Source organism: Oncorhynchus kisutch, linkage group LG24 (genome assembly GCF_002021735.2).
Source record: "Oncorhynchus kisutch isolate 150728-3 linkage group LG24, Okis_V2, whole genome shotgun sequence".
In the NCBI taxonomy this organism is placed as follows: Eukaryota; Metazoa; Chordata; class Actinopteri; order Salmoniformes; family Salmonidae; genus Oncorhynchus; species Oncorhynchus kisutch.
The window spans coordinates 10,068,901-10,081,568 of NC_034197.2; the positions used below are offsets into that span (position 1 = coordinate 10,068,901).

General features: G+C 39.7%; 2 protein-coding genes across 2 annotated transcripts in view; both read left to right on the top strand.

Annotated features, from left to right (window-relative positions):
- The first annotated feature begins 3,634 nt into the window (after window positions 1–3,634).
- Window positions 3,635–12,668, top strand: part of hoxc3a (homeobox C3a) — a 43,457-nt gene continuing 34,423 nt past the window's right edge. The window contains exon 1 of the mRNA XM_020460049.2: window positions 3,635–4,110. The gene's annotated coding sequence lies outside the window, so the exon portion shown is untranslated. The remainder of the gene's footprint in view (window positions 4,111–12,668) is intronic.
- LOC109869799 (homeobox protein Hox-C6a-like) lies at window positions 9,870–12,355 on the top strand. Its single transcript, XM_020460057.2, has 2 exons — window positions 9,870–10,708; window positions 11,195–12,355. Exons 1-2 carry the CDS (start codon window positions 10,300–10,302, stop codon window positions 11,500–11,502), a joined length of 717 nt encoding a protein of 238 aa, XP_020315646.1. The 5' UTR covers window positions 9,870–10,299; the 3' UTR covers window positions 11,503–12,355.

Below are 12,668 nucleotides of genomic sequence, written 5' to 3' on the forward strand. Positions count from 1 at the left end.
TGCACTGAAGTCCACAAGCGAAGGGAAAAGGTGAGAGGAGGAGAGCACGTGGCTGCATTGAAAGTGAACCGTGTGTGCAGGTGATCAGCGGTGTATTCATTCCGCTGATTCTGTTGCAAAACATTTTTTAAACAGAGGCACATGAAACGAAACGGGACCTACCTGAATTTGTCCAATAGAAACTCTTGTTTAATGATTAAACTCAGCTAGATGCAGGCAGGAGTATGCAAGGCGGTATTGAATGGGTCACTGTCTGTCACCTTCATTACTAAGTCAAGTTGTCTCTTGACCTGTGCACCTACGTTTTAAACTTTAATTCATAGGCTAGGTTGCAGAAACGTCATGATGGGTATAGGGAAAATGTGAGTATCATGTAGTATTCTAAATCTATCGATGTTACATTGACCTGGGTGAATGGAATATGAATGACAGTCATCCAATATGCTGTAATAGAAATAAGGCCTTGCTCATTAAAAAATCATCCTCCCTAACATGTAACGGCACGAGCTGTCACTGACACACACACACACACACACACACACACACACACACACACACACACACACACACACACACACACACACACACACACACACACACACACACACACACACACACAAGGGTTAGTTTGGAGCTTGGGGTTTTGGCCCTTTGCTTTTGTCACTTCCGTATTCCCTATTCTGCACATCCTATTGGCACACAGCTCTGGCTATGACTGTTCCACTGCAGCTTTGGTACTGTCTGCGAGGAATAGGAACCGCCCCTCTCACCAAAATGTGTTTAAGGCTTACTTTTCACAACAGAAGTACTATTGTAAGAGGTATTTGGGCATATCCTGTGAACGAGAAACCTGGCTATCTTGAACTATATGTTACATGTGGTATTTAGTTAGTCACTGTGAAGTCAGCTTTTATTGTGACTGGAACGCTTGGTATTGGAGCAGAATACAGCCCATGAAGTCGGCATTTCCCATTGATGTAAACAAACCCCTTACACACTACACCACAGTAAATATGCAATGTGAGTCATTGGATCTATAAAATGATACAAGGTATGACTTGTTTGACATGGTTTAGAGACAATGAATTGCTTATTCCAATTAGCCATACATTCAAAATATTAGGCTGAGATTTTTCGTTAGGAGTCAAGAAACAGGCCACATTCCTCAAAATCCATGACAGGATTTTGTCAATTTGAACTGGGGAAGTAAACCACAACCTCGATGATAGCTATTGAATCACATAAGATTACACTTTGTTTGCCTTAGTTAATCGCATATGCGTCAGCTCAATAAATATTGGGTCTGAAACAGAAAAGAAACAACTGCCCAAAACTCAAATTATGTTCTAAAAGTTATTCAGTCATTCAACATGCTTTTTAAACATTCTAAACGGATACTTTACGATGCATTTGCTGTGTTGATATGTTTCTGTAAATCGAAATCAACTGAAGAAGGAGGATTATATTTTAAAGTGGGCCTATAGAGTAGACTACTCTTTTTAAAGAGGATCTTTACAAAGCTGTCGCATTTCTTTCTAGGATCAAATAAAATTCTCGAATGAAACAGCTATTGATTAAACTTACCCACATTTGAATTTTGAATCTATTCTCTCAAATCAGTGTCAAATCTTCTGGATTGTCCATTCCAAAAATATCACGATAATATAGGCCTATTGTTGTCTGAATTTTCCGTATCCTACTGCCTAAATGGCTAGTCCTTAAGTGAAGTTATTTTAAAACTATTTTTGCCTCCTTGTAGCTTATTAAAAATACAGAAAGTTTCCGTGCAATTAACAATTATCTGAAAGCGTTGACTGACCGTACGGCTTTTGTGTATACTTTTAACAGAGGGTTGACATTCTCGTTTAGGTTTAGTGTACCTGCTGTAAACTTTATTGGTGGTATAAACGGAGCTAGCCGTTTCCGGATACTCAGTGTTTCTCTTTTTATAGTGTGCAATGTCGACTCGTCCTGCTACACGGGTACACCCAGCCCAAACTGCTTACACCCAGTATGCATGTACAAGATGCAACTTGCCTCAGTGTATGTATATCATTTATTTATATCTTAATCATAGCTGTGGAATTCAAAATATGATCTATCTTTATCATATATCATAGAGAGACTAAATGATTGCCTACTTTGTCTATGCTTAAAGAGAGGATTCGACCGATTTGGAATGACAATAGGAGGACAGCACATTTGGGTATGAACTAGGCTATTACAACAGAAACATGGAAAATGTCGTAGGGGTTTTAGCCCTTGAATCTAATAATTGAATCTAATATTCAAAAGGAATAGGCTAGTAGACATACAAAACAAACATGTTTTTATCCGATATCAAGGCGTATTCTTTTGAATAGCGCTAGTAATTTAATTGAAGTGTCACAGCATCTGGGCTTGATCTTCCCTCGTCGCTCATCTTAATTCTAACCTTTTTTAAATGACAGTATCCTAATAAAAGAGGTTTGGCGACACTGCTTTTGCTGAAATATATCTAGCCCTGTCGGATTTGCAGTTGTGCGATTTATTGCAACGTTCTGTCTAACTTTTTCTCTCTAACTTTTGTCATTCATCTTTAAAGCTTTCCACGCATATATTATGTGTGTTGTTGGTGGATGAAAGGCTTAAATTAAACTCTTGGTGAGGGAAATCTGTAACATTTAGACTGTTTTCAGTATTCCTGAGAATATTAAAAAACGATAGGCTATTGTTTTCACACTACATAGGTCGTTGTCAAATAGCGTGGTTCCTTTCGAGGTATGAGGCCTATTGTTTCTCAACGTTGCTGACAATAACTGAAGGTGAACTGTTTCTATAACCACATATTTTCTTCAACCAAATTATAATAGAAATGTCTGCATGACATGAATTATAGTGTCGTCACAGTGTCGTTTCTGTAAATATGAAGTATTGTAGGCCTGCTCATATCTTTGAAAACATAGAGGAATCGAAAGAATTGAACCTGAGCATACACATTCATTCTAGTAGGCCTATGTTCTTATTATATTGAAGATGATGATGATTGAGGGGAAAATGGACTCAAATGATATCTATTCACCTAATGTGTGTGTGTGTGTGTGTGTGTGTGTGTGTGTGTGTGTGTGTGTGTGTGTGTGTGTGTGTGTGTGTGTGTGTGTGTGTGTGTGTGTGTGTGTGTGTGTGTGTGTGTGTGTGTGTGTGTGTGTGTGTGTGTGTGTGTGTGTGTGTGTGTGTATGTATGTGTGTGTGTGTGTGTGTGTGTGTGTGTGTGTGTGTGTGTGTGTGTGTGTGTGTGTGTGTGTGTGTGTGTGTGTGTGTGTGTGTGTGTGTGTGTGTTATTCATGGTCAACAGTCATATTGGTGGATCAATTGAGATATTGTTAGATAAAGTAACATATGGGGGAATGCTGTCATATCATTGCTTTCGTTTTGTTCTTTATAAAAACCAATATTTAGGCCTAGAGAATTGTATCCTCAAGAAGGAGAGAGACAAATTCTAGGGTGTGCAACACATTCCTAGTTGTTTAGGGGAGAAATTTACAGCTGAGTAATAAAAGTTTACGACTCAATCCATTCAGGGATTGGTTGCAGCGAGCCACGTGGCACACCCGCTCTGTGAACATGAACTTTATGCCTTTGTCTATTCCTCGGACCTCACGTAATATCAGCAGCTCTCTCAGCAGGGGCATAGAAATGATTTCGCCAATAGCGTATTTTCCTAGGGTATAGATTATACAATAGTTTAGCTTTTTGATATGGAACGCGTTTCGTCTAGGCTCCATCCTCTTCCCGACGTGCTCCTGCATGCTTCGCGGTCAGAAATGGCTTCACCACAGTCACCGTCTCTACCAGCCCCTGTCTAGAGTACACCCCAGAGGAAGCACAACCCAACGGTTGCAGAAAGAGAGATAGAGAAAGAGAAAGCAGCGGACTGTAAATTACGCGGTGTTTGCCTAATTGTTAAATTCAGCTTTTTGCTCTTCCATCAATTGGCAGATTTGGGGACGTTTGCTACGCCCGGTGTAGCGGTGTAGAGGTCTATTCGTCAGCATCACCCCCATACCTTTCCGATGGGCCAGCGAGCTTGCGTCACCGTCACTATAGACAACCGGGAGAACGCAGACGCGGGTAAGAAAGCGGTTCCTTCCGTGATCCTTCCTCACTGGCTTGACTGTTAATGAACTAAACCGTATCTGTGAGAAGGGGAATTTGATACGCAATGCCATGCATGTTATATAGGGTCAGATATCCTAAGTGAGGGCAAATACATTGAATATGAATGCTATTGATCAAATCAAAGTTTATTTGTCTCGTGCGCCGAACACAACAGGTGTAGGTAGACCTTACAGTGAAAAGCTTGATTTTGTGTAGTTTGGGTGTTCGTGACCTGACCTGTAGGCTATTGTAACCTCCGTTATTTCTATAGGCCTATAGTAGGCTACCTCCAAACTTTGACAGTGCGCTGTTCAGAAAATCACTGACACACCATCGAGAATTAGATTTAATCATCAATTGTTCTAAGGTTTGGTTTGTTTATCGAAGGTAGCTTGCCTTGAGTGGCTTAATAATGTGAGATTATCTACTGGGGGGGGGGGGGCGTGTTGATTTGTGCTAAACCGTTTTAATCTTTGTTTTCCATTCTTCCAGATTATTTATATATTACATTGAACCGTGTTTTGGGCCCTCCCCATTGGTCTAAGTGGCCTTTCTTCTATGATCTATAATAATAATTGCTGACTGCATATGTAATTATCTATAGGCAACATTAGTTGCAAAAAAAGATGGGTGAGAGTATATATATCTAATCAGTGTGAAAAGTCAATGTTAGATCTTGTAGTATTATACTATGTTACACGCACACGCACGCACACACACACACACACACACACACACACACAAACAAACACAATACTGTTGTTCACTGATACTAACAGTGCCCCCTTGTGCCCACCTCTTCCACAGCGGAGTTGAGAGGTTGTGTGGGGGGAGTGATGGGGTTTGGTGACCGTTGGTCGGTGGTTGGTAGTTATGCAGGCTATATGCTACATTAGTGCGGATACAGTTTAATACATAAATGAAATATGCGGATAGAAAGATGTCTGAACATGTCATCGGGCTCCCGAGTGACTCCCGAGTGGCGCAGCATTCTAAGGCACTGCCAGAGGAGTCACTATAGACCCTGGTTCGATTCCAGGCTGTATCACAACCGGCCGTGATTGGGAGTCCCATAGGGCGGCGCACAATTGGCCCAGCGTCGTCCGGGTTAGGATACACCCGGGTACACCCCTGGGTAGGCCATAATTGTGAACAATAAGTTGTTCTTAACTGACTTCATTAGTTAAATAAAAATAGTCAGGCACGAAGCTTGGTACATCGTCTGAAATATTTCAACTGTCACGTGTGGCATGGGAATCATGTTGAATTGATGTCTGTATTGTGAGATGGCTTAAACCTGTTATTTTCTCATACAATAATGAAAACAGCTGTACACAACAAATGTAAAAAATTGAATTATGTTTATTGGAGGAACAGCAGCAACAGCAAACATGGTCAAAATCATAATACTAATATAACTATAAATCATAATCACAATAATCATCATGATCATATTTCACAACAACAATAATTTGCACACATAGGGCAAGATCTTTAATTCAGAAATCCATGCTTAACTAGCCTAGAATTTGCGCGTCGATCGGATTGCTAAGGTTTATTTACGAGCTTTGTTACGCTTTATATACGATATTTTACGCATGAACATCATCATTGTTGGATTCGCCAATAGTGTATACTGTGGTGAATGGGACGTAGGCCCTTTCCTGTGCATATTTGGTTAAATATGGCAGACACGTGTACATTCATTTACACAAAATTAACATTGAATGCATGTTTAGTGATGGCAAAGCTGTGAAAGTGTTTGTCTGTCTGTGGGGGTGGGGGGGGGTACATATTGTGTATTTAACTACATTTTTCACTATAAGTTAGGCTATAGCCTAAAGTAAAAACATTAGCTGGCAAAAATGCATATTTGATTTTTCCAAATCACTTCAGATATTGTGTGAGGCTAATTGAAATGAGATGAAGTGAATAGGCCTGTCGCAGGTGCGTTTGAGTCGTACTAGCACCTCAATGAGCTTTTGCTGCAGGTCATTGTGCGGGAACCTTTTTCCAATGGTTTCTTTTTGCACTTTGTCGCGTGGGGTACACCTTTTGCAGCTCTTCAGGTTATCCTTGAATGAGAGAGAAAGAGATCAGTAAAATGAAACACAGAAGTCATGTGCTGCCAATATGCGAAACATGTTTCCCCAATCCATCGTAACAAACGTTGCACTTCAAAACCTTCGTACAATAACGAGTGACCCAACTCAAATCGTAAAAATCCTACGAATTTAGAATTTTCCAGATGTAAGTTTGCAGATACATAGGCCTCCACAAACACGCAAATTAAGGAGGAAATAAATGATGATTCTATGCTTTATTGATACACATGAAAATAATGGACATATCAAATGCCTGCAGTGTATTTTTTCCTGGGGTTTTGAAACTTGCAATAGGACCAAGCGCTGTTCATTCAAACTTTTAATGACTAATAAACATTGCTATTGAATCATAAATCAATTTTACAAGAAGATATTTGCTTATTAACATGATTTACGATGTGTTATTTTTTTGTTGGTCTCCTTAAAACAGCCTAGTCTCTGATTAGCGTAGTGCGTAACATGAATGCAGCATAGCGCCTAGACCTAATTTGTAAATTGGCCGGAAAAGATGAACATAATTTTATAAAAGTTTGTTCAGAGCCAGCAATAAGTATGAATTCCTCATGGTCAAGTAAGAAAAAGCTGATAACAGAAAACATTGCTTCCCGGCCCACATGATCGACACATGTTCATCTCTGCTTCAAATTGTTAAACGTGGCAAACTGAACAGTGTAGGCTAATGTAGCCTAGATATTATGTGTTAGCCTATGTTGTTACAGCTTCATATGTTCACAAATTATAATTCAACCCAGTGCAGTGATGGGCTAGGCTACCATTATTAGGTCTAATTGGATTGTTCTGGAATTTCTACAACTCCTGATAATAATAATAATAATAATATTGTGTTTGGTCAAAAATAGTATTATTGTTAGTAGTAGTAGCAGTAGTAGTAGTAGTCGTAGTAGTATTATAGTTAGCTACACGCATAGGGGTAGTCATAAAGTGCAACAGTGCAGATGTTCTTCTTCAAAGAAATAAAAGAATTACGGGCCAAACGGTCTCTTTCCTCTCTGCTTCAAAAGCTGAGATGAGTCCACGTCATTTGTCTTGAGGGCTGCCAAAACACTTATGCCTACAGCTCTTTCTCCCAGCTCACATCACTATACCGCATACCAACAGCTCTTGTGAATTATGCAATGGTACTACCACAAACTCCATGATATGAAAGTAGAAATAATCATAGTGGCTTTATAAACAACCATGTCGAATAAGGGATAAAACTAAGATGTTGTAGCCTACAGAGAGGTATAAAACGTGAAATACCAAAGAGAGCATATAGCGTATAGTCAATAGTCACTGTGGTTCGCTCTCAGTCATCTCATCCGTCACAGTTGACAACACGTTGAAGTACGTGATGGTGATACGTTATGAATATTGCTGATTTCAGAAGCGCGCTCGGCTATATGGTTCTCATCAAGTGCTAGAAACCCATACTTATTTTTTGGCTTAGTTGAGTGTCGGAGAAGAATCGTAATTCTATTCGCAAAATGGGGATACAATTTATGTAGGCTGGTGAAATGCAATGTTGTGAGCATAAGGAAAGCATCTTCACTACATTGAACATTTCAAGTGAAGGACATAGGCATGGGCCTATATACCTGGTTTCTGAGAGTTATGACGCACTTTCAACTGACTTAAATGTTGTCAAATGGTTAACACCATAACACACATGTAATAATGTTTACAATGAGGCCTACAGATTTTTTTGGGGTTTTCCTATTTGGTTTTCCTATTTGTGTCATTTTTGTCAGTCTGCGGATGTAAACATATGGCGGTTAATCCAGTGGGAAGCCTTTATTGCACAACAGACGTCCTCGTCTTTCTTTCCGTTCTAGCTTTTATTGTCTGTTTTAGAACCGACAACAGAAGCCCAGCAAAATAGACCTACTATGTGCAAGTTAAAAATTCGCTTTATTGTAGACTGCATAGGCCTACGCGTAGACATCCCCATGTCAAATACGTATGTCCTACATTTGTGGTTTCAATAATGTGAATTATGTCATTGTTTTCAATACTAGACGTTGTTACTATAGATTATTGAGGGGAAAAAATCAGATCTTTAGCTAATATCGTTCTCTAACCAACGTGTTGTTATCGAATAGCTTGACGGTTGTTTGAACAATCAAATGAATCAATCTGAATGGATTTACATGCAGCTGTGTGTTGAAGCTGAAGATAGTGGTAAAAGGGTTTGCAGTAGGCTATTGTTGACTGAGTTTTTCCACACATGGAGAACAAAAGGATTCAATGTGGAATATTCATTTTTGGAATAACAGTTTTGTCGGGTTTGTACCTCAAATTGAGTAGCCTACCTTATAGAAAGGAGCCCACTTTTTTTAATCCAGGTTGCCATTCATTGATAAATTACTCTTGTCAGTCATTTTAGACAATAGGATACCTAACGTTTCCACAGCTGACTCACGCACGAGCATATGTCCCAGGCCCCCATAGCACACAATTATAGATCTATAGCTAAAGCACTGGGCTATTTCAAAATATCCACCTCTGTGTACGATGTACAGCATACCGTCGACACTAAAATTCCATTACTACCATTAATCAATGTAATCATTTTGTGAAGTCAACTCACATAACTTATATTTAGCGCAATTTGGCACTAAACAAATACCTAACTCTACATTTCTAAGATGTGATTGTATCCGTAAAGATATCGCCTTACCATCTCCATAACAGTGCTTTGTGGATACATATCCTCTGACGTAGCCTGATCAATTCTCTACTCACGGTTGATTGCTGGGTTTTCAGGAAAAGTGTTCTAAACGGTTACCACTTAGGCTAGTAACTTCAAATACAATTAAACACTAATTATCTTTTTTTTACATTGTTATTCTTCTTGCGTTTATAATCCAACGCATTCGTTTCAGAGGCTCAGGGTGTATCGTTATGTAGGCTATACACAGAGGTATTTGTTGGTGAGCTGAGAAACTTCACTTGGTTTTATTGCCCTTCACAGAAGAGACCCTAAACGCATTCTTATCACCACCGCCCTTCCCCCTAGCAATCGGAATTACCCGTTAAGAGCCGAGGCACGATAATTACCTTCATGTCATGTAATGCTAATTCATACACGATGTAAAACATGGAAAGAATGTGAAAAATTCTTGCCCAGCAAAAACACAAGAACCAACAGAGCACGCGAGCTTTATTAGAGCGCTACCACTACATAAACATCTGATTTGGATACAACCTACACTGAATATGTACACAGCGGCGAGGACAAACGATACATGATCTTACATATTACATTGTACTCTTTATTGGCTTTCACAATTTTCAAATATGTGCGTGCGAACTACATTGCCCTTGTGTGTAAGTGTGTTACACACACACACGTGCACTCACACACACACACACACACACACACACACACACACACACACACACACACACACACACACACACACACACACACACACACACACACACGCCATGCCACATAAGCAGGTAAAACATATGTAGAGGTATCAATTTAGTTATCCCATTTATAAATTTACATTAAAAAAAACTAAAATGCCAATTCAGTGACGGGATTATTCTGGTTCTGGACAGCAGTTTGATATTGCAGACATATACACGTCGCTTATATATTTATATTGTCTTGTTTTCTTGCTCAGTCCAACTAACTTAATGCATGCGTTGCTATGCCCCACTAACTTAATGCATTCGTTTTCTGGCTGCATTTTTAGAGCTATAGCTGGTTAGCTAAAAGCTACAGTTTCCTTGCTCTCAATTGGTGGAGAATGGTCAGCTGACATTGTCATATTGCCTCTCTCTGGAGCTAAGCGATCAGCTATAACACTCGGGTTTGTGAGTCTTACCGGAGATTGGAAATTAATTATATTGAAACCTCAAGCAACCGTCTATTTATACAAGCAGCGAAAGGGTGAAAGGAAGGTTTTGCAAAGGTGTGTGAGCAGCCAGCAACATATCCAGAATAAGGGAAAGGGGAAGGGGGAGCTACTGAGAGGGGAAAGTGGAGAAAAAAAGACTGATTAAGAAGTGCGGAGAGTTGAAGAAGAAGGGTTACAGGCAAGGTATGAATTCGTATTTCGCAAACCCGTCACTCTCCTGCCATTTATCCGGTGGTCAAGATGTTTTGCCAAGCGTGCCACTAAATTCCACCACTTATGACACAGTGAGACATTTTTCGTCGTATGGGGCTGCTGTGACCCAGAATCGGATATACGCAAATCCTTTCTATTCTCCCCAAGACAATGTTGTTTTTGGGCCGAGCCGGGCATCCTATGAGTATCATGGATCTAATGTGTTTCTTCAAGACAAGGATGGAGGTCTTGCCAGTTGCAGACAAACAACAAGCATGGGACTGAATGCACAAAACCACATTGCTCAGGAGTACAGTTTGGATCAAGCCAGAGGTGGATCGCAGGAGCAGAAAGCTAACGTCCAGATATACCCGTGGATGCAGCGAATGAACTCTCACAGCGGTGAGTTTTACTACAACAAATAAATTAAGTAAATGAGCCAGTTTCACGATATATCTTAGCAACAGAGCATCTTCGTTTTTATGGCCCCATAAAACATCATTGTATCGTCTCGCCCTGTAGAAGGCCTCTTTTCTGAGTGTGCGTAACTATTCCAACAGTTTCCCAAAATAACGATGATATATTTAACTATTATACATTTAGTTTAGACAATTTGCATAGGCTACGTATATTTTACAAACAGATATTGGACATGCAGATTAAGTCTCATGCATGGTTTGGAGAATCGTGTTTTTTTTATATGCGTTTCTACCCTGACCAGAAATAGGCTATTTTCTACATGAATTGCTCCCATCACATTGTCAGTACCTTTGTCATGATGTCTAATCTAGATTATGGTAATTGCATCAATTTATGTCAGAACAATTCACATAATGGCTTGACATAGACATGTAATCCAGTACATTATGATTTCTTTTCTCTGCACAGGAGTTGGGTATGGGTCAGACAGACGCAGAGGACGCCAGATATACTCCCGTTACCAAACACTGGAACTGGAGAAAGAGTTCCATTTCAACCGCTATCTAACCAGACGTAGACGTATCGAAATAGCAAACGCCCTTTGTTTGACAGAACGTCAGATAAAAATTTGGTTCCAGAATCGTCGCATGAAATGGAAGAAAGAGAGCAGCCTGACGTCGACGGTGACGGGAAGTGAATCGACAGGGGCCACGGCGGAGAAGGAACGAGACGGCGTGGAAGAGGAGAAAGAGGAGGAAAAGAAAGAGAAAGAATGAAATACATTTTACAACGAAATCATGAAACTCCACTAAACTACCTAGCCATTCAAAGACCACAAACTCCCCTGCATGATATTATTCTGCTATTTGTCCCTCTCTCTCTCTCACAAACTCGTAGCCTTCGCGCGCGTAAAAACATGCAATATTCTGCAATTCGGATCATTTTAGGCTGGAAAAAGCATATAGTTAACTGATAGCTGTTTACTTCTGGTGGCATAATGTCCTTTGTCATAGTCATGCTATTTGTGTTGTGAAATGTGAAACATTCATCATTTCCCTCCAGAATTGCCCCATTTACACTGTCAAATATATCGTTCGGATTACTTCAGTCAATTCACATAGGTCAGTGTTGGGGATGGTTTACAAACACAATAGGGCATAAGCATTCCAAATGTGAAGGAAATGCTCAGGCATACATATTTCGTTTGTGTTAATGTACTTGAATCTTTACATTCCCATGAATCCCATCGCAATATGACTCCTGCAAAATATCCTGAAAGCTCTCACGGGGTGAACTACACTACCTAAATTGTAGATATGCCTGTATATATTCTATGTATTCCCATATATACTCTGTGAGGGCTTTGTGTGCATTATGCTGCTTAAACGGATGTTCTCTTAACGATGCACTTACCACTTTTTGGCATAATAACCGTTTATGGTTACCCAAGACTACCTAATAAAAAGGGAGAAATGATACAAGAGGAATCAATCACGTTGTTTAAGGTTGTGAATTTATGTTTTGTGTATCATTGAATAAAATGTTTTCAAAACAGTTCCGTCCGTGTGGTATGTAAAATCCACAATAGACTAAGTGGACACCTGAGTGACTTTACGTCATATCAATATAATCCAGAGAAAACATACGGTCTTTTGCACAAGTTGTGTGTTTGATTGGTCATTCGTCAAGGTATCTCATGTATGAATAACCTGTTACTTGACATATTACTGTTTAAGAAAGCACCCGTATTGTTTTTAGTCATATAGCCTATCCAATTTCCAAATGAAGTTGCAACTGAAACCAATTTGGCATACCAAAATAAACGTGACCACAAGCCAGGGAAATATGATATTGTGCTATAAAAGCTGATAGCTGGTAAAACATTTAGTCTATCGGCTTTGGTGACTGTTTATTTTGCGCAATACATTTTCATATAGACACT

What these genes read in the sequence shown, in the direction of transcription:
- LOC109869799 (XM_020460057.2), top strand. Translation starts at nt 10,300, where the DNA reads ATGAATTCGTATTTCGCAAACCCGTCACTCTCCTGCCATTTATCCGGT. An exon ending in GCGAATGAACTCTCACAGCG is followed by an intron (nt 10,709 to 11,194) that starts GTGAGTTTTACT and finishes TTCTCTGCACAG; the next exon opens with GAGTTGGGTATGGGTCAGAC.